The sequence below is a fragment of the Kwoniella shandongensis genome, chromosome 8, assembly GCF_008629635.2.
Source record: "Kwoniella shandongensis chromosome 8, complete sequence".
NCBI classification, from domain to species: Eukaryota; Fungi; Basidiomycota; class Tremellomycetes; order Tremellales; family Cryptococcaceae; genus Kwoniella; species Kwoniella shandongensis.
In genome coordinates this window covers 1-18,062 of record NC_089294.1, presented here as the reverse complement: position 1 = coordinate 18,062, position 18,062 = coordinate 1, and the positions used below count along the sequence as shown (strand labels likewise).

General features: G+C 50.9%; 9 protein-coding genes across 9 annotated transcripts; 4 read left to right on the top strand and 5 right to left on the bottom strand.

Annotated features, from left to right (window-relative positions):
- Window positions 1–2: 2 nt before the first annotated feature.
- CI109_104455 (uncharacterized protein) lies at window positions 3–3,979 on the bottom strand (the record flags this gene model as incomplete). Its single annotated transcript, XM_032008424.1, has 14 exons — window positions 3–155; window positions 222–441; window positions 497–537; window positions 605–951; window positions 1,014–1,071; window positions 1,123–1,392; window positions 1,442–1,607; window positions 1,660–1,724; window positions 1,774–2,292; window positions 2,349–2,462; window positions 2,531–2,676; window positions 2,743–3,515; window positions 3,569–3,743; window positions 3,799–3,979. The coding sequence occupies 14 exons, from the start codon at window positions 3,977–3,979 to the stop codon at window positions 3–5; spliced, it is 3,228 nt and encodes a 1,075-aa protein (XP_031857285.1).
- A 745-nt stretch (window positions 3,980–4,724) lies between these two features.
- Window positions 4,725–5,459, bottom strand: CI109_104454 (uncharacterized protein; the record flags this gene model as incomplete). The annotated part of the gene is made up of 1 exon (XM_032008423.1): window positions 4,725–5,459. The coding sequence occupies one exon, from the start codon at window positions 5,457–5,459 to the stop codon at window positions 4,725–4,727; it is 735 nt and encodes a 244-aa protein (XP_031857284.1).
- A 507-nt stretch (window positions 5,460–5,966) lies between these two features.
- Window positions 5,967–7,679, bottom strand: CI109_104453 (uncharacterized protein; the record flags this gene model as incomplete). The annotated part of the gene is made up of 4 exons (XM_032008422.2): window positions 5,967–6,074; window positions 6,131–7,030; window positions 7,129–7,452; window positions 7,509–7,679. The coding sequence occupies 4 exons, from the start codon at window positions 7,677–7,679 to the stop codon at window positions 5,967–5,969; spliced, it is 1,503 nt and encodes a 500-aa protein (XP_031857283.2).
- Window positions 7,680–7,870: 191 nt separating this feature from the next.
- On the bottom strand, window positions 7,871–9,072 carry CI109_104452 (uncharacterized protein; the record flags this gene model as incomplete). Its single annotated transcript, XM_032008421.1, has 5 exons — window positions 7,871–8,227; window positions 8,297–8,513; window positions 8,564–8,616; window positions 8,683–8,754; window positions 8,800–9,072. 5 exons carry the CDS (start codon window positions 9,070–9,072, stop codon window positions 7,871–7,873), a joined length of 972 nt encoding a protein of 323 aa, XP_031857282.1.
- Window positions 9,073–10,085: 1,013 nt separating this feature from the next.
- Window positions 10,086–11,907, top strand: CI109_104451 (uncharacterized protein; the record flags this gene model as incomplete). Its single annotated transcript, XM_065967506.1, has 6 exons — window positions 10,086–10,234; window positions 10,302–10,413; window positions 10,474–10,694; window positions 10,741–10,960; window positions 11,018–11,619; window positions 11,682–11,907. 6 exons carry the CDS (start codon window positions 10,086–10,088, stop codon window positions 11,905–11,907), a joined length of 1,530 nt encoding a protein of 509 aa, XP_065823578.1.
- A 144-nt stretch (window positions 11,908–12,051) lies between these two features.
- On the bottom strand, window positions 12,052–12,866 carry CI109_104450 (uncharacterized protein; the record flags this gene model as incomplete). Its single annotated transcript, XM_032008419.1, has 3 exons — window positions 12,052–12,191; window positions 12,243–12,633; window positions 12,690–12,866. 3 exons carry the CDS (start codon window positions 12,864–12,866, stop codon window positions 12,052–12,054), a joined length of 708 nt encoding a protein of 235 aa, XP_031857280.1.
- Window positions 12,867–13,620: 754 nt separating this feature from the next.
- CI109_104449 (uncharacterized protein) lies at window positions 13,621–14,540 on the top strand (the record flags this gene model as incomplete). The annotated part of the gene is made up of 5 exons (XM_065967505.1): window positions 13,621–13,716; window positions 13,783–13,798; window positions 13,852–14,036; window positions 14,095–14,400; window positions 14,463–14,540. 5 exons carry the CDS (start codon window positions 13,621–13,623, stop codon window positions 14,538–14,540), a joined length of 681 nt encoding a protein of 226 aa, XP_065823577.1.
- A 185-nt stretch (window positions 14,541–14,725) lies between these two features.
- On the top strand, window positions 14,726–16,495 carry CI109_104448 (uncharacterized protein; the record flags this gene model as incomplete). Its single annotated transcript, XM_065967504.1, has 11 exons — window positions 14,726–14,746; window positions 14,801–14,866; window positions 14,926–15,128; window positions 15,181–15,193; window positions 15,244–15,253; window positions 15,322–15,493; window positions 15,544–15,734; window positions 15,786–15,842; window positions 15,893–16,003; window positions 16,052–16,117; window positions 16,191–16,495. 11 exons carry the CDS (start codon window positions 14,726–14,728, stop codon window positions 16,493–16,495), a joined length of 1,215 nt encoding a protein of 404 aa, XP_065823576.1.
- Window positions 16,496–16,655: 160 nt separating this feature from the next.
- CI109_104447 (uncharacterized protein) lies at window positions 16,656–17,723 on the top strand (the record flags this gene model as incomplete). The annotated part of the gene is made up of 5 exons (XM_032008417.1): window positions 16,656–16,779; window positions 16,826–17,107; window positions 17,156–17,374; window positions 17,426–17,536; window positions 17,590–17,723. 5 exons carry the CDS (start codon window positions 16,656–16,658, stop codon window positions 17,721–17,723), a joined length of 870 nt encoding a protein of 289 aa, XP_031857278.1.
- Between the last annotated feature and the right edge of the window lie 339 nt (window positions 17,724–18,062).

Below are 18,062 nucleotides of genomic sequence, written 5' to 3'. Positions count from 1 at the left end.
ATCTAGTTCAGGAAACCTGTTCTACGCCAGGCTACGACCATCTTACGAATCTGCTCGGAGTCTATCGGCATGATATCACGTAAAGTTGCTGAAGAAGCCTGAGCATTGGTAGTTTCGATGAGAGGCTCTGGTCTCAAGACTGCATCTTTGCGATACTATTTTGGCGGTTCAGTTTCAGTCAACGTTATCATACAAGATAGAAGCACGATGGTAAAACTCACTGCAGCCTGCCACATCGAGAGCATCTTCCTACTTGGATTCTGCTCCAAATCCTCATCACTCGCTTCGATCCTTTTGAGCCATTCCACAGGCGGTACTCTTTCGAACTGCAAGCCAGCTGAGTCTAGTCCATCAAGCACGTCGTCCCATTCTACCAAAAGGGGGTGAACGACGTGATATACCAGCGGTCGATGAGGACAGTCATCGGTAACGATCTCGGTGCTTAAGGAGGAAAAGTCAGTTTGGGAACATGTCAGGCGAGCGAGCTGTGACTTACATCGCTTGAGCAGCCAAATCGACTGGCAACCAAGACGGTTTCTACGAATACAACACATCATCAATATTGCCAACGGCCTTTCGCAGAAGGAGAGGAGAGGGGACTTACCTCTTCTAGCAGAGGCAGACACCCTGTTGTTTGGGCAGTCCGTATGAGCAACGGCCATCCCTCTTTCTCATTCCAATATCCATCCATAGTATCTCCACACAATTGCCCAACACGTAAGATATGAACTCTCCCTTCCATACCTTCCAGATCATTTGCCAATCGACAGATCTTCTCCGTCACCCATTTTGAACGAGAGTAACCTATAGGCGAGGCGGTGGAAGGGTCGTCGGACGGCTGTTCTACGATCCGTTCGGATGTTTGGCCGAGGACAGAGGCGAGGGAGGAACAGAAATAGAACTGGGCAGTGGAGTGTGAGGAAGCAACCAAATCGAGCAGATTTCGTGCACCTATCGGGAACGATCAGACCATAGACCTCAAACAGTGGAAATACAGCAATGATCAGACTTACCCTTGATACTATCCTCAAATGAAACTAAGCTGCTAGCGAAGTGTACTGGCCAAGCAGCCTGAGGAGGTCTGTTAGACCGTAGCAACAAAAACAAGTGTTCAACACTCACATGAATTACCACGTCTACCGTCTCTATCAGTCGCAAGTAAGTCGAGGGATTCAAGCCCAGATTCTCATCGGCGAAATTGGCAGAATACGAGTTTACCCTTTTATCGAGTTTCAGACCACGCTGTTCCAAGCTCTCCTCTATTCTGGATCTAGCTACGTCGTCGTCTTTCGCACGGACTAGACAGACAATCCGCTCAACCACATCCGAGGGTAGTTGACTGAGTTTATCGAGGAGGAAAGAGCCGAGTGACCCAGTCGCTCCAGTGAGAACCTGCCGAAGATGTCAGCGTGATGCAAGACGAGGAACAGCCTTGACTCACAATCGTGTTGCCACCCGTCTTTCCACACTGCTGAGGCTTTGCGCGTCCACTCGGCCGTTCAAGCTTGTACTTCTGGACAAGACTCTCCATCTGATGTAATGGATCATCCTCGAGGTCAACGTCGTCGGTAGTCCGCTCTTGCAGATCGAAGATGTACTTCGCAAGTCTGCCGTGAGATCAATCAGTGCATTTCAGAACATTCTGTCCCGCAGACCCACCTCGATATTGACGGTTTCTCGAAGACAACGTTGATTGGCAGCACCTTTCCACCCGTGTCGAAGGTCTATTCAGCAGCATCAGCATCTGACTGGTCCCTTGACAAGCAGACTCACACGATGGATGGCTGTCCTTAGCCTTGTTGCCATGAGCGAGTTGACTCCCCAGCTGAACAGGTCGGTATCTTGGTCCAGTGACTCGGCCTCATGTTCCGCCCCAGTTACATTCAATATCATATCCTTGAGCAGCTTCTGAATCTGGGGTGTTGATCTCTTGGCCAAGGTGGTTTGAGCACCCTGTTGCTCCGTGTAGAGCGTTTCGATTTCCTCTTTGAACAGGTTGTAAGCCACACCACGCTGAACTGTCCCTTTACTGCTCTTCGGCAATGTCTTTTGACCCTCAAAGAGCAGACACATATCTCGCGAGATTTGAGCGAACGATGGGGACGATCGGTTGGCTTCTCCCAGCAAGGAAGGAAGGGCACGATTGATGTCGTGGGAAGTCGTTCCAACGGTAGGGAAGAGGAGAACACCGAGTTGAGGCTTGTCTGAGCCTACCACTAGGGCATCTGAAATGATGGGGGAGGAACGATAGACCGTTTCGATCGGTCCAGGAGATGCTTTCTCGCCGTTGCTCTGCGGAAATGTCATTGTCAGTGTACTTTCTTGAAGCCAAGCTACAACAGACTCACCATGACAATCACATCGTCTCCTCTTCCAGCATATCTCCAGACGTTCTTCTTCGTTGTATGGGGCTCGTACAGATCGCCAGTAGCATAACTTCCATCCGGTCGATTCGTCTTTGTCTAAAGCACATTGAATGTTAGTCCGTCTTACGGAAAAGGTGACAAGGATGTAAAGTAGTAAAACTAACTTTGCTGCTCCAGTCCTTTGTGACAACCATCTCGTACTTGGCCTCGTCTACCGGCTCAAACTTGAGAGCGTCAGAATATGGACTATCGTTTCGAAGCCATTCCCAGTCCTTCTCCGTGTCATAATCCCTGTGCGAAGTGAGCAGGACTGCAGGAGTACAACCACTATTAGCTTCTTCCTACGCTGCATCTGTTGGAGCAAGTCGAGACTCACAGCCGCACTCGCTGCTGCCTAGACGGCTGACCAATTTGACCCCATGGCTTACCATCTTGTCCCCTACCGCGGTGTCTAACGGTGCTCCGCCCGTGCTCACAAATTCCATCCCCTTCAGCATCTCCATCGCAGGACCATCTATGTCCTCCGACAGCACCGTAAGGATGTACGGTACCGACAAGAACGATGTCACGTTGAACCGTCTCTTCCTCTCGACCGACTGGATCTCTGACAGCCCTTCTTTGGGTTTGCCGAGAGATGTAGGTGGTGACTGACAGGGACTGATCGCGCCGACAACATTGTCCGCAGTGATAGGCGTATCAGAAGTGGGATAGAAATAGATCATACTTCTCGCCATCCAAGCACGAAGCAGATCAGATACACCCCCATGGAACAGCGGAGTCGTCGTGAACGCCGCAGATTCAGACGACGGCATGCCTGTGTGCGAAGTCGAAGTTGAAAGGTATGATGGGATAGCGCGACGAGGAAGAACAGAGAGGCTTTGAGCGTGGGTGTGGGGGATCGGTTTGGGTATGCCGCTGGTTCCAGAGGTATGGAAGATGTGAGAGATTGCGTCGGCTTTCACATTGGGCAGCTTGAGGTTTGCTTTAGGGGAAGCAGCTGCGGAGGGAGTGGGTAGTTCGACGGTGATCGTTGATGAGTTGATTCCTTTGGTACCGCTCGCCAGGTCGGCGTACTTGCGATGATACACAAGATGAGTGGAAGATGTGGACGTGACGAGATGATCAACAGCTGATGGGGAGCATTGGGGGCTAGAACGGCCGACGCTCAGCGGCCATGTTCACGCGAGACATTATAGACTCACGCTATGAACATCACTCCATAGCCCATTCGCATAAGAGCTATCCATCCGAGGAGGAAGTCCAAGCCGGTCGGACATAAGAGGGAGACCACGTTCTTGTCATGCTGAGCAGGTGCGATTCCAGCTTGAAGGAGACCAGCAATTATCCCATTCGACAGTGTCAACAGCTCAGTGAATGCTGAGATCATTCCTTGTTCAGCTCGAACACCTCATCCGAAGCAAGGTTGACTTACAGTAACGATCACATTGCCATCTACCCTCAGACGTCAACGTTGTAAACCCAACAACCTTTTCGTCGCCAAACTCCTCTGACCCTTGGTTGATCAACTGGAGGATAGTCTGTATGTCGTGGGGATTCTGCTCATTCTGATGTCGAGCATGTCCGGCAGTAGTGATGAGATACGACAAGGTCATCTCGCGTAGGTGGATCGACCGATAGCTGTCGAGTCGTGAATGTCGATTTGATTCATGCTTCGAATGTAAAGTCCAAGGTGGTACCTATCGCTGCCTGTTATCAACGCATCGTGGGACCGATGTATCTCAGGAACGAAGCGATATCAATGATCATGTTCGATCTTTAGAGTTTTGTTTCCCGCTCGATCTGACGGAAGAGTGACGTGAAGAAGGAAGTGGGTTGTCCGATTGATTTCAAGGGACATGATTCTACTTCCACGGTGACTGACCGCCGATCATCTCAAGCGTTATGTTTTCGGCCGACGAACATCACTACAAGAGCTCAGACTTTTGCATGAATCCCAAGCATTAGAGTTCCCCACCTTTTCTTGCATCTGAATTGTACCTGAACTGGCATTCAGGAAAGGATGTATCCCTTTGCACAAAGGAGACGACAGACGCACTTTCCTCCGACGGCCATTTGGATCGCATAGGTAAGTAACATTATAGATCACAGACAGTCAAGGTATCAACTACGAATGGAGAATTACGGTACCAATGGTAGCCGTGGCGGTATCTGCGAGCCGAAGGAGAAAGGTAGGAGTGCTTGTTAATAGCCTTAGCGATTCAAGGCGTCTTGGGACTGGATTGTGACAGCGATTCATCTGAACAATAACATCAATGTCAGCGGTCATCTTCGTATTGGCTGCGCGGAGACTGATTTCAAGGGAGAAAGACTGCATGGAATGTACAAGTCACTCACTGGTTATTGCTTGTGATTCGTCACTATCGAAGGAGTCTTCCCCCTGACCGACGTCCCATCCGATACTACCGCCGGCTTCTCCTCCTCGACAGGCAACTTTGATAGCTCCCTCAATCCATCCAAAATGTCCACATCCATCTCCTTCAGCTTGACGTCGACCTTCTTCTTATCTTCTGCAGCTTTCACCTCCCTCTGTTCGGCCAGTTCCCTCTCCTTCTGCAGTTTTTCCATTCCGCTGATCCATCCTGACATCTTTGACGTTCGGGCCAGTAACTCCTTCTTCGTCTTATCTCTCTCCTCTTCAACGAGTTTCAAGCGCCGTTGCAAGTCCTTGATCTTCGGATCAAGTTCCCCTCTCACTTTCTTGTCCACATCCAGCTCGGCCTGACGTTTCTCCTTCTTGGCTGTCTCTGCATCTGCTGCTCGTCCTTCTTTCTCGCTCTTCAGCTCCGCTAGAGCTTCGGCTCGATCTACTTCAGCCTCATGTTTCCTCTCTTCTGCCAATTCCAGTCTCTCGGTGGTGATTTCGAGCGAGTCGAGGACGTGAGGGTAATCGTCATATACCTCGAGCAATTTAGCGATCCCAATCTGACTGTCGGGTGGTCGAATACGTTCAGCAGTACCACGGACTCGGGAAGGTCGACCGGTGACGGAGCCAGAGCTGGGTCCCGATTTGGTAGACTCGGTCGGTCGAGCAGAGATGACTGATTCAGGTTGGGCCTTTTTCCGTGAGAACATGGTGGGATGGATGGCTGTTTGATGCGTGATACGGTGTGAACGACGTTTGGTCAAAAGATGAACAAACAGGGAGAAGAGAGATGTGAATGCAGATTGTAGATAGATGGGAGGAGTGGTGGTTCTCTCTGTTGCTACTATGACGTAGTTTATTACTCCTCGTTCCTGGGCACATTCCAATACCGTATCCCGTCTGTTGACATGTTCAATTCATACTGCTATGCATTTATATTCACATGAATCGACACACTCAAGCATTCGTCGCTATGCATACTCGGGGCCCATCTACTGGTTGCAGGCAATGAAAGTGCATGCTTATTTGTACCATGTGACGACGTCCGATGGCGCTCGTCGGTTACCTATGATGGACACCTCATCGCACTGAACAGTTGACGGGGATGATGACGGATCATGATAACGATACAAAGTCTAAAGACTGTACACAACTTCGCATCAGCCATGATTTCCCTGCGATATAGGAGTCCACACCGTACGCACTACGGACAGCTCTTAACCCAACAACGCTCTCCACCTCGTCAAGGCCCCTTCTAGCACACACCTCTCGTCGATGGCCAACGCCATCGCCATTCGCTCAAGTGTTGCAGTCAGTGGGAGGTTCTACGAGGTTGTCAGCGCTGCGCAGCGACCGCATCGATTATAAAAGGGATACATACCGCATGAAGGTTGACCAGCTCTCCCAGTGTCGTTTCTGCCTCATACATCCTTGCCAGCCTTCTATCGATCAGATTCACGATACGGCTTGTCAACGCCTTTGCCAAAGGGCCAAGTGTACTCTCGTCTTCCACTGACTTCTGCACGACCTCTTCGACTATCGTCACAATCTCCTCTCCCATCTCGTCGACGTCACGCAGGTCATCCGCTTCGCTTTGTAGTTGGAGGTATGCCGCGGTGATGAGATAGATTGACGCTTCGCCTTTCGGGTTGACGTTTAGCAAAGGATTTTGCTCCGGGTTGGGTTGAGCTATTAGATGATGGTGCGTGGCCGCATTCTGTGTATACTGCGAGGCATTATCGATGTGATCGCTGTTGATCAACATCATGTACGCTCTCGCTGTTGTTCCATCCAGTAACTCCCTAGGCGACCAGACCAGTCCATCCCCTCCTCCCTTTCTCTCGACAAACCCCCATTCCACCAGCAGTTTCCCATCCCCCACATTCTCGTCATACGACATAAACACCTCCTCTCCCGCGTTGATCGCTCGTTCCACCCTCATATCCACGACGTTGCTCTTCTCCTCCATAGTCTCGACAAAGTTTCGCGGGAGATGGGCAAGTCGTTCTATCGCTGGGGTGTCATGTTCGCAATGTGTCAGAGATCCGCAGGTGGGACAGACAAAAGCATCGCAGCAGAATGATGTGTGAGCGATTGAAGAGTGGTTGAGGAGGTCGCAAAATGGGACTATGGCGATACCGTGATACGCATCGACAACGACAGCGCGGGTCATGATGAGTGAAATAGCATAGACGTAGGATAGGAATGGGCTACGTGAGGGATGATTCGTGGTGGAAGGGAAGTGAGGGGAGATGTCGGTGTAGAATCGCTCCATATTGCCCTGCATGGGAGCAATCATTAAGAATCATTAACAAGACTGAAGTATACAGCGGTATATGATTGAAGTATGCAGTGGAGCAGTACAGCTAGACGACTCACCAACGATAAGCCTTCACCTTCTTTCCGATTCAGCTCTCGCTCCGCTTCGGTCCCTTTCAGCCATTCCAGCGCTCTCCCTCCGTCCTCTCCACCCAGTCGCGAGTCTCCCCAGAATGTTGGGACCATTACTGTTTCTCTTGGCAATATCTGGAGGTATCCATACCAATCTGACTGGACACCAAGCCGTAGTTCGTGAAGAAGACAAGCCGCCAAGTGGAGGATGACATCGCTCGAGGTGGATTGTTCTAGATCTAGGGGAACAAGTTGGGAGAAGCTGGCGGTGCGATAAGAGAAGATGGCGTGTTTTGGGACGGTGCAGACTGCCTTGGATATGAGCATGCGCTTGAACGGAATGGTATATGAGAACGACTCGCACGAACTGTCCCGACTCTAACATCCTGATCTGCCGTCATCCTCCACCCGGTCGAGTCGAGCATCTTCACAGGGCGTAATGACGCATGTCGCACGACGCCATGAGTATTTGCCCAGTCGTGGAGACTGTCGAGTGAGGGCGGGGGACTTTCGTGTAGAGGCGTGTATGATGTGGACATGATATGTATTGTACGAAGAAGTGAAAGTCGAAATAACAAGTTGACATTTGAGACGTTGGATTCGACGCGGTGTTGAGTGTTGAGATTATGGTCTGAGAACCAATCACGACCAACGACGATCGTACTGCATTCTACCACCGTTTCCCCTGCTATACAACACACGTTCAATTGCGACTACTCAACCTACCAGACTATAGACGTAGCGCATAGTGCGGTTCGATATACTTATCCTCGTCATTTCTGTCAAGCCCCCCAAGTTTTGTGTACACCTTCCTGTTATCCTCCGACTTCCGATCCGCTTTCAAACCCAGTACATCTTCCAGATAGCCCGACGCCTCATTCAGCAATGCAATATTGAGGCCGAAAGACTGCTCGCTGCGTTCGAAGACGTGAGAACCACAGGTCTTGCAGAAGAAGTGACCGTTGATCTTCTTTCCAAATCTGTACTCAGTCAAGATGCCATCCGCAGGCGTGAAAAGCGTATCTGGGAACGCAGCGGGATGGTATGCAACATTCTCCCGTCCCGGGTAGAGCCAAATGACACCGTTCTATCAGGGAGGTGACAGGAGTCAACACAAGTGAAGTCATCATAGAACGCGTTTAACAAGTCGACTCACGCCCAAACAGATGGAACAAGCACAATCACAGAGGTGGACCTCCTCCAAGGGTTGACACCGCACTGCAAACATGATCGCTTGGCAATGGCATGATCCGACGTAGATCTTGGTAGGCTTCGTCTCGTCCTTCTGGAGCTTGGAGAGATACGCCTCGGCATTGGGTATATCCGAGAGCGTAATGGCTTTGTATGCAGGTTCTCGATCGAGGCCGGAGTAACTGTGATGGAGTCAGCGCCGTGCCATGGGCCGATGAACGGGCTGACGTACAGAACAAGAGGCAACTTCCAAAGATCAAAGTCCGTATCTCGGATTGCTCGGAACTGTGACCGCAAGACCCAAAGTTACTACATACGTCTGTGGACCAAACGTATAGTCGGAGCACTCACGTTGAACGAGGTGACCTTGTTATCTCCATCGAATGCGTTTCCCAGAACATGTGTGCCGCAAACACCGCAGAACTATTCGTCGTTAGCACGGAAACGTATGCCTGTTGCATCACGCACCGAATGACCGTATGACTTGGACCCGAACCTGTACTCTTGTAGATTCGCCGCACCGTCTTTGCCCAGACCTCTGACTATAGAGACCGTACCAGGGGGCGCGAATCCCCATACGATACGATTCTTGAGGCAGTGTGAACAGTCGCACACACCACCTTGATCGAACGGTGAGGGGGTGTCGGTGTCGTTAGGGATGTCCAGACGCAAGACGTGAGCCTGGCAATGGCATGATATATGATAGGTCTTGGCTTGTTTGGTGGAGGACTGTTTTGACATTGTGCCGTGTGTGTGTGTGTGTGTGTGTTGGGAAGAAGATGACACAGCTCTGACGAAAGGACCGTTATATGAGACAGAGCGAGAGATGTCAATGTGATGTTTTGATAGGTGGTAGACTATCAGGTTAGTCTTAGTCAACTTGACATCAACCATCATCTGCTCGTGCCTTGGCCAACGTCGGAAGCGGATTAGACCGGACCCCGCTCCCGGCTCCCGTCAAGAGATGGCACATGCATGCGCGAAGATAAGCTGTTGTGTCAGATATCCCCTTCACCTTACAGAGACAGCAGTCATCACCGTTCGACTAGGCGCTATCTATCTATTAAGTCCGACGCGACTGGTATCACAATCTCGATTTGACAGACTCGACTCACGATCAGAACCACTAGGGGACACGACGTGGTGCCTCCTCGGCCAGGCTGCCGACTTTGATACCGCCCACACAGTCGTATTGACAGATAGCTTGGGTCTCCATGCACAATCAATTCATTACATCTGAAGCACGAGTCGGTCCTCGACACTTATCACACCATCTCCTCAGCTGGTAAGCGATCTCAAGTATTTGGTTCCAATTCAGGAAGATATCAAATGCAGATCAAAAGGCCACTATATTCAACTCACTCCATCAGGGATGAGGATGCCGTTACTCACGCTATTACCAATTTTCTGGAAAGCGTTCCTTGGCGACACCGCTGCGTTTGGAACGCTGTATGCAGTATCCTCTCCCACTAACCCCGAAAAGTTGTCTGGGATTCCGATGACGGAACCAGGCAAGGACCGTAAGCTTCTAATTTATGCATTTGAAAGGTCTGATGCATTGCACCATCGATTGCCCACACCACCGCCCGCTTGCCCACACGCCTGGGTACATAACGCCATCGGTGTGATACACGCCTACACGCCGATCAATCTCGGTCGTTAAAAAAGTTAGAGAGGTATATAACGAAACGATGGGGTATAGAACGATGTTACTTCTTTCCTCCACCAACTTCAGACCGCAATAACGTTACACAATGTCCGCAACTCCTGGTTACGCCGCAGAGGCGGGTCAAGCATTGCCAGTGCTGGAAGTAGACCGAAGACTGGAGCAGGAAACACATGTCGAACCCGCACGATCCAGTAAAGGAAGATGGCAAAAGTTTGTCTCATGGATCTGGGATGCGTGAGTGGGAATCGGAATGCTTTGCTTGGCGTTGAGCGATCGTCTGATTCCAACGACTTTCACACAGCGACTTTTACGAGAAATCCGATGCGGAAAGAGCACTCGTTTTTAAGCTTGATTGTTTCATGCTTGCATCCTTGACGATAGGCTGGTGGATCAAGAATTTGGATCAGTCCAACGTGAGTGGTCTCTTTGCCACTGACGATGTACGATGCAACCAAACTGATGCGATTCTACAGTTGTCCAACGCCTACATCTCCGGTATGAAGGAGGATCTCAACATCAACGGAAACCAGTACACCTACATGCTGTCAATCTACGCGGCTGTCGTTGCAGCGATGCAAGTACCCAGTAACTTCATCGTCATGAAGATCCGACCCCGTTATCTCTTGGCAGCGTCAGAGATCCTATGGGGTATCTTCACTTTTGCCCAAGCAGGTGCTCATAGCTACCAAGCCATGTGAGTGAATCGATTGTAGCATATATTCCCCGTTGACCCTCCCCAGGTACGGATTCCGATTCTGCGTGGCGCTCTTCGAATCGATGTACTACCCCGTCGCCTTCTTCCTCCTTGGCTCATGGTACACCAAGCCTGAGCTCGGCAAGCGTATCAGTCTGTGGTTCATTGCCGGTCCCGCGGGTAGTGCTTTCTCCGGATACATGCAAGCGGGAATCTACAAGGGACTAAACGGAACGGCCGGTTTGGCAGGATGGAGATGGTTGTATGTCATCTGCGGCATTATCGTGAGTCAAAACTTGTACGTCCTCGGGCTGATCTAGCAGACCCTTCCCCTTGGCTTCCTCACCTTCTTCCTCCTTCCCGACTTCCCCGAGAACACGCAAACCTGGTGGTTGACCCAAGAGCAGAAGGAGCTTGCTCGGGAGAGGATGACGCGAAGCGGTGCTGCCAAGGTGACCAGTAAGATCAACTGGAAGGTTGTGAGGGATACGATGAAGAACTGGAAGTTCTGGACTCTCGTTCCTTGGTACACCTTCTACTCCTTGGAGGCTGTCACCGGTCGACAATTCGGTATCTACTTGAAGGCTTTCAAGTACAGCGTCTCGGACCGAAACAACCTTCCCGCGACTTCGTCAGTTATCACCATCGTCAGTCTCATCATCTTCTCCTACATCTCCGATCGAACAGTCAAGTACGGTCGTGGATGGTTCATTGGTCTAGTTTTGTTCTGGGCGATCCTTCCCAATGCCGTCTTGGCTTTCTGGACCAACTCCAACAGCTTGCGTGTTGCTGCTTTCCTCGCCAACGGAACGACCTACGTCACTCCGATCTTCTTCGCCTGGATTGCGGATATCTGTAGCACTGGATACATGGATCCTTCTCAGCGAGCCTTCATTACCGGCGCGACAACTTGTTTGTGGTACACGTGAGTCCAGAACTCTTTACTTGTGATATCGAGACCAGCTCGCTAAAGCATTCACCTTGTAGCACCGACGCGTGGTTGCCAACGATTATCTTCAAACAAACCGATGGGCCTCGATTCAAGAAAGGATTCATCACCTCTTGGATCGCCGGTATCATCGCGTTCCTGCTCGTGCCCCTTATTCACATCCTGCAGCAGAGAGATGGACGAAGAGCTGCGATCAAGGCTGAAGAGGAATCACGTGAGGTTGCTTCGGCGAGAAGTTATGAGGATGTGGATAACAAGGAGTAGATTATATGCATATAGAGGATTCTGTACATTAGATGTGATTTACAATGATGAGACCATTGATGGGCGACTTGTAATGGAAGTCTGTATGATGTGTATCTGTGGGATATGCCGGGGAACAATGCGTCTGACAGGAAAAGTGGGGCTTCATTGCCGTGGGCTGTTATATTGCACGGGTTTTGCTCCATTCGCTAGCAACTCCTTGACCCTTTCTTCCAACATCCACAGCCGATCTTGTCCCCAGAAGATCTCCCCGTTGAGGACGTAATTTGGCGTTCCGAACATACCTGTGTCGGGAGGTGGTCAATCGATGGCCTGATTGTAGGACGCAGACTTACCTTTCTCCGCCCCTTCCTTGTGATTCTGATACCATATCTTCACCGCTGGATCTGAGGGATCACTTCTTCGATCCACAACGACTCTCTCGACCACCTCGTCCGAAAGTCCCATCCGCGATGCAATTCCTCTCAAGGTGTCCAGCTGGCAATGGTCCCCTTCCTCCGTCACCCAAATACACCGTTGGACCTGATACGAGAACTCGAGTGCTTCTTTCGATCCGATTCCGTAGAGGAGCTGCAGTCTGATGATGGCCTGGGCGGACTGGGCGATACCATTAGGAGCGTTGGGATAGTATTTTGGGTTCGGTTTGAGGTCTACCTTGAGATGCTTGGCAGTACGTATCAGGTCTAGGGCGTGATAAGCTCGTCGTGCATCGTGTCGTGCTTTCAGCTAGGATGCGTCAGTGACAGATTGACTGGGGGGTGGGATAGAGCTACACGACTCACCGGTATACCTCCGTTCTCCGTGATGATGGTGATGGGCTTCAAGTACACCGTCAATCCATATTGCTCCGCAATCTCGTGCAACTTTGGGGCGCCGAGCAGTGCCCAAGGCGACGACACTCCGTAGTAGACTTCCAATTCGATTGTATCTCTCAGCGGAGGGGGACTTGTCAAAAACATGGTGCTGTGAGTCACTGCAAGTTGTTAATTCTACGTCAAATGTCAATGCAAACGGTCCTCTACTCTAATCCCCTACGCCGTTATCGATGGAGCTCGGGTTTGAACAACAAAATCGGAGATGTGAGATGCTGAAGTGGGCGGTAAATGAAAACAAATCGGAGAGCGTGGGCGTCGCCCACATCACGCCATCGACATGGCTAAACGCCCTCCACAAGACGTTATGACCCATCACAGGGAGTCAATACACGTCACAGACAGTTGCAGATGTCTCCGCGCAAAAGGTCAGAAGTCCGTCTTTGCCCCGAAGAAGGAATATGAATCAGAATGCGGCAGACAAAGATAAGGACTTATGCATGGAGATATGGTCATTGACTCGCTCCACAAGCGTGTGTTGTGTGTGTTGATGATAACAGTGTGATAAGGGACCCAAGCCAAAAAAGCCACATGGGTGTGTGTTTGTGTCTGTGTCCGTGTATTTCGTCCAAGTATAGATCATTCAACTTTGATTTTGTGTCCGTTCATGACGTTGACAGACATGGCTTAGGGCTACTTATATTAGTGTAAGCATCTCACTTCTCTGACCGCTTACTTCTTCATTTACTACTATATCAGTAACGTACTCACGATGACTCGCAGACTTCGCAGCCGACGATCACGTTTATCAGTCACCGTTGACATTCCCACTTGCCCACATCCCTCATTCTCTCCCTCCGTGCCTCGGTCGAATTATGCAACAACAACAACAACAACAACAATGACGACCAATTCGCCAGCTGCCACCGCTGCCAAGGTGTTCCGGTGCTCTGAACCGGGATGTGTGAAAGCATTCGGACGAAGGGATTACCTCGAGGTCAGTTGTAGCGACTGTGCTTTGGACTGGCGTGTCGTATTCTGACACTCTGCTGCCCTTGCGTAGAGACATGCAGCGAATCGTGCGTTCACCATATTGAAGCATGAACTATAGAATGACTGAGACCACTCGCAGATTCTCCCTCCAAGCAACATGTATGCCCTCTATGCGAAAAGTCTTACGCTCGGGCGGACGTGTTGAAGCGACACATGCAGAATCATCCACGGCCGCGGTCCAATGACAAGCAAGATACTCCAGCGAGTTCGAGGGGTGGAACATCGGTGGCTACGGAGTCAGCGATACCTGTCGCTGCGGATCAGGTTGGTGATCGTGCATGCACTCGGCGGAATTCAGATGACTGATGTGCCTTCTGTTCAGCAAGGATCGACCTCTGGGCCTGGTATGGACGCACTTCTCAACATTAACGATATGCTTCGGGTAAACGCTGTCCCATCAATGGATCTGTCAAGTTCGATCGACTTCCCTCCAACCAACGATTTGTACACTTGGCTACTCGGTGCAGACGCGACGCTGTCAACGGAACCCCCTCAGGCCGCTGCGGAACCTTCCAATACGTTTGACTGGGCAACATCGTTTGGTCTTAACAGTGCGGGACCGAGCACGAGTGAACCTGGGCGAGTCATCACCACGGAGAGCTGGCAAGGAGTCAAAACATTTGTCCAGGTACGTCCAGACGAAAGGTTTCCAGGCGGTCGATGAGAAACTGATTCTGTATCTTGACGTAGGACCTTGGTGCCGAGTTTCCGAGTCAAGGCTTCACGGAACATGACTTCCAGCGGTACTTTGAGCTGTTCTATCTGTGAGTGCACTTAAGACAGGGTGTGCGCTGACTGGTAGACACTTCGATCCCCTGTATCCTATTCTCCACCGCCCAACCTTGAACTCCCGCGGCGTCTCTCCAATGTTGCTCTTCTCGATTATATCGTTAGGTTCAATCTACTCGACCGCGTCGGTGAACAGATCGAATTTGATCAACATACACATTAAAATGCGTGGGTACCTGCTCGAGGTGAGTCAAATCGTGGCAATCCTGATCACCAAACTGACGTGAAGTGTTGTCCAGATCATCGAGGTGGACCCTAATCCCAGCATCCAAACCTTTCAAACGTTTTTTCTCAGCAACTACTTCGTACGGATGTACGGAACTATCAGGCAGTCAGAAGTCCATCAGGTGGGTGTTCACTCCAGGTTGTATCTGACGTGAAGATGTATCACTCCGCAGGGGTAACAGCCGCTCGGCTTCGAGGGATCTTCAACGGCCGAAAGAACTCGGTCGCCTCGGAAGATCTTCCGACCTTTGTGAGATGGTGCTTGTGGGCCGAAGATCAGGAGCGGACACGGTTGGCATGGATGATCTTCACGCTGGATACGTTCAATGCCTTGGTGTTGCGGTGAGTTGCTATACGGTCGAGGAAGGGAAGATACTGACGTTTGAACCTACAGGCATAGCGTCATGGTGAGCGATCAGATCCGTGAGATAGGCAACCTAGCTGACACTCTTCGTAGTTGCAATCATGTAGGTTCTTCCCGACAGATCGAAAGCTAACCGCCCAGTCTCAATGCATGTTTCACTACCCTGCTCAGACGACCAATGGACGGCAACTTCCCCAGGCTCGTGGGAAGCGAGCCATGTCAGTTCGTCACCGGGCCAGGCTTTTCGTCCGACTCTCAAGCTGTTGGTGGAGGAACATACCTTGTCCCCGACGATCGCTCCATACAGCATCTGGGCATTACTACATGCCTGTGTGTCCTTGACGTGAGTGACGCCAGGCGATAATTGAGCAAATGGCTGACTTCACTCTACAGCTGGGCACTGTCTACCCAGGGAACCGACTGCTTCACCCTAGCGCGTCGTGCTCAGATAACCGTGTGGAAGAGCAACGTCTACAACGCGCTCTTGACGTTCCAGTATGCAATGATGGGAAGTCTTCAAGCTCAAGATGCGGACATCATCAACAGGACGCTTGCGTATTCCGGTGTCCCACTAGCCAGTATCTGTAAGTGAGCGACAGCATGTCGGTAGAGGGTTTTGTCTAACTCGGTACCAGGTGTCATCGTCCTCATGACCGATCTCGATGCGGTGAGAGTGCTGGCAGGCGCAGAGAGTGAGTTGTGCAATCGAATATCTTGTGGTACCGATGCTGACTTATGGCAGAACTCAACGGACGCGACATCACGGAAGAAGATCGAGTAGAGGCTCGACAATCTCTCGAGAGCTGGGCACAGTCGACTGAGGGGCGTCAGAGCTGCTGGTGTGCTATAGGACGTGAGTGACGCTTCCTTGAAACAGAGTTGACGTGTCATAGTTCTGCAGTTGAGCTACCAGTGGATCCAAGGCGGGGAATTAAACCTCATCACGCCCTCAACGTTGTGGTGCATTGTAAGTAAGTCGAACGAGTGTCCCGCTGACACCTTCTAGTATCTGGCAACTCTGGTCGTATACACGTTCACAGCTCTTATCGAGGAACAGCCCATCAACTCTTCGACCAGTCTGATATCACCCAACACCAAGTGTCGAGTGGAAGCGACTCTTGCCCGGCGTTCTGCGCTGAGATATTTGGAAAGAGTTCTGGCTTGCAAGGATCCGGTCAACCTTCCTGCTGTGTCCAATCTGAACGAGTGTACTTCTTTAGTCGCGTATGCCGCTCATCTGTGTGGTTCTCTGGAATGGGGCAGTCTTGGGCAGCCTACGAGGGTGTTGTATTCGTTGTTAAAGTCCATAGAGCTGGCGCAGGGTCAGTACTTTGTAGACTGCTGATCTGCATAACGTATGAAACGTGACGTGTCGTCGGTCATTTCCGGCCCACATCCAGTAAGTTGTGTGGGCAAACGCGGACGTGCGAGTTGAGCTCGAAGACAACAGACATTGCATCGACCTTTCATTGTCTGATAACTTGGATATCCGACACCGTTCCGCCATGGCATCCGTAACCAAAGTCCCTCTAAGCTACATTGAGATCAATGGCGCCCGACTTGCATACCGAATCAGCGGCAGGGAAGATCTTCCTCTGCTGATCGACTTCCACGGTGGAAGAGGGTTTGGTGCGTAGATTCTTCGTAAATGAGCTATAGCTAACGACTCATCCAGGCTCGCATGGAAAGGGATTCCAATCGGCATTCCCGTTGACCGATATAGTCAGACTCCTGGCATTCGACTTCCGAGGCCACGGCCAGTCATCATCTACGAGACCATATACTTTCGCTCAAATTGTCGATGACATTGAAGCCCTACGAAAGCACTTCGCCGGGGATCGCAAAGTCATCATATCAGGTGGAAGCTTTGGCGGTTTCATCGCGCAGCAATACGCTCTTACGTACCCGGACTCGTTGTCTCACTTGATACTCAGGGGGACAGCGCCGTCACATCATCGTGAGTGTGACTGGAAGGTACAAGTTCAAGCTGATATTTGCGACTCAGATGAGGAGCAAGCACTTGCGACACTTAGAGAACGAGCACCGAGTCGAGCACCCATGGCATCGGAGAACATGCTCAAGAAGGTTTTCGGGGCGTTCAAGGACGACAACGAGTTCAGACTCATCATCTATTCGATCTTACCGCTGTACACGGAGGGAGAGTGGGATAGGGATGCGGTGCTAGAGTCAGCGAGGAATATTATCTTCAACGCGGAGTCGCACAGTGAGTCGAGCGATGATGAAACCAGTTCAGCTGACAATGCTTCCGCGTTAGACTCGCTGTACTCGGAGGAGGAGAAGTACTTTGACTACAGAGACCGACTGAAGGAGATCGAGGTGCCTACGCTCATCATCGTCGGCGAGAAGGATTGGATCACACCGCCAAGTGAATTGAGTTGCTGCATTCGTAATATATACGTACTGACTTTGCTATTGCAGCGCAATCGAAGATCATCCATGAAGGGATCAAGAACTCTAAGCTGCACATCTTCCCGAACGCGAATCACTCGGTGCAGAGCGAGAAGCATGCCGAGGTGATCGCGTTGATACGAAGATTCCTAAGTGAGAAGTAACGAGGTGACTTCTGTCGTACGTGTCGAGATCAGGCAGATGCACATTATAGACCGATACAGATCTAGAGTCTGGCGGTCCACCTGGCCGGTTACCTCAAGGCGTTCAAGTGAACAGATACCCATAATTCATACCTTAAGTCTACGTAGGATACACAAATACAGTCCTAACTTCGGTTTCCACGCCCGTCTCATCGTCCCTGACCTGAGTCATCGCCTCTTTCCCGGCATCACCGAGATTAGGGGTTAGGGGGTTAGGGGTTAGGGGGTTAGGGGGTTAGGGGTTAGGGGTTAGGGGGTAGGGGGTTAGGGGGTTAGGGGTTAGGGGGTTAGGGGTTAGGG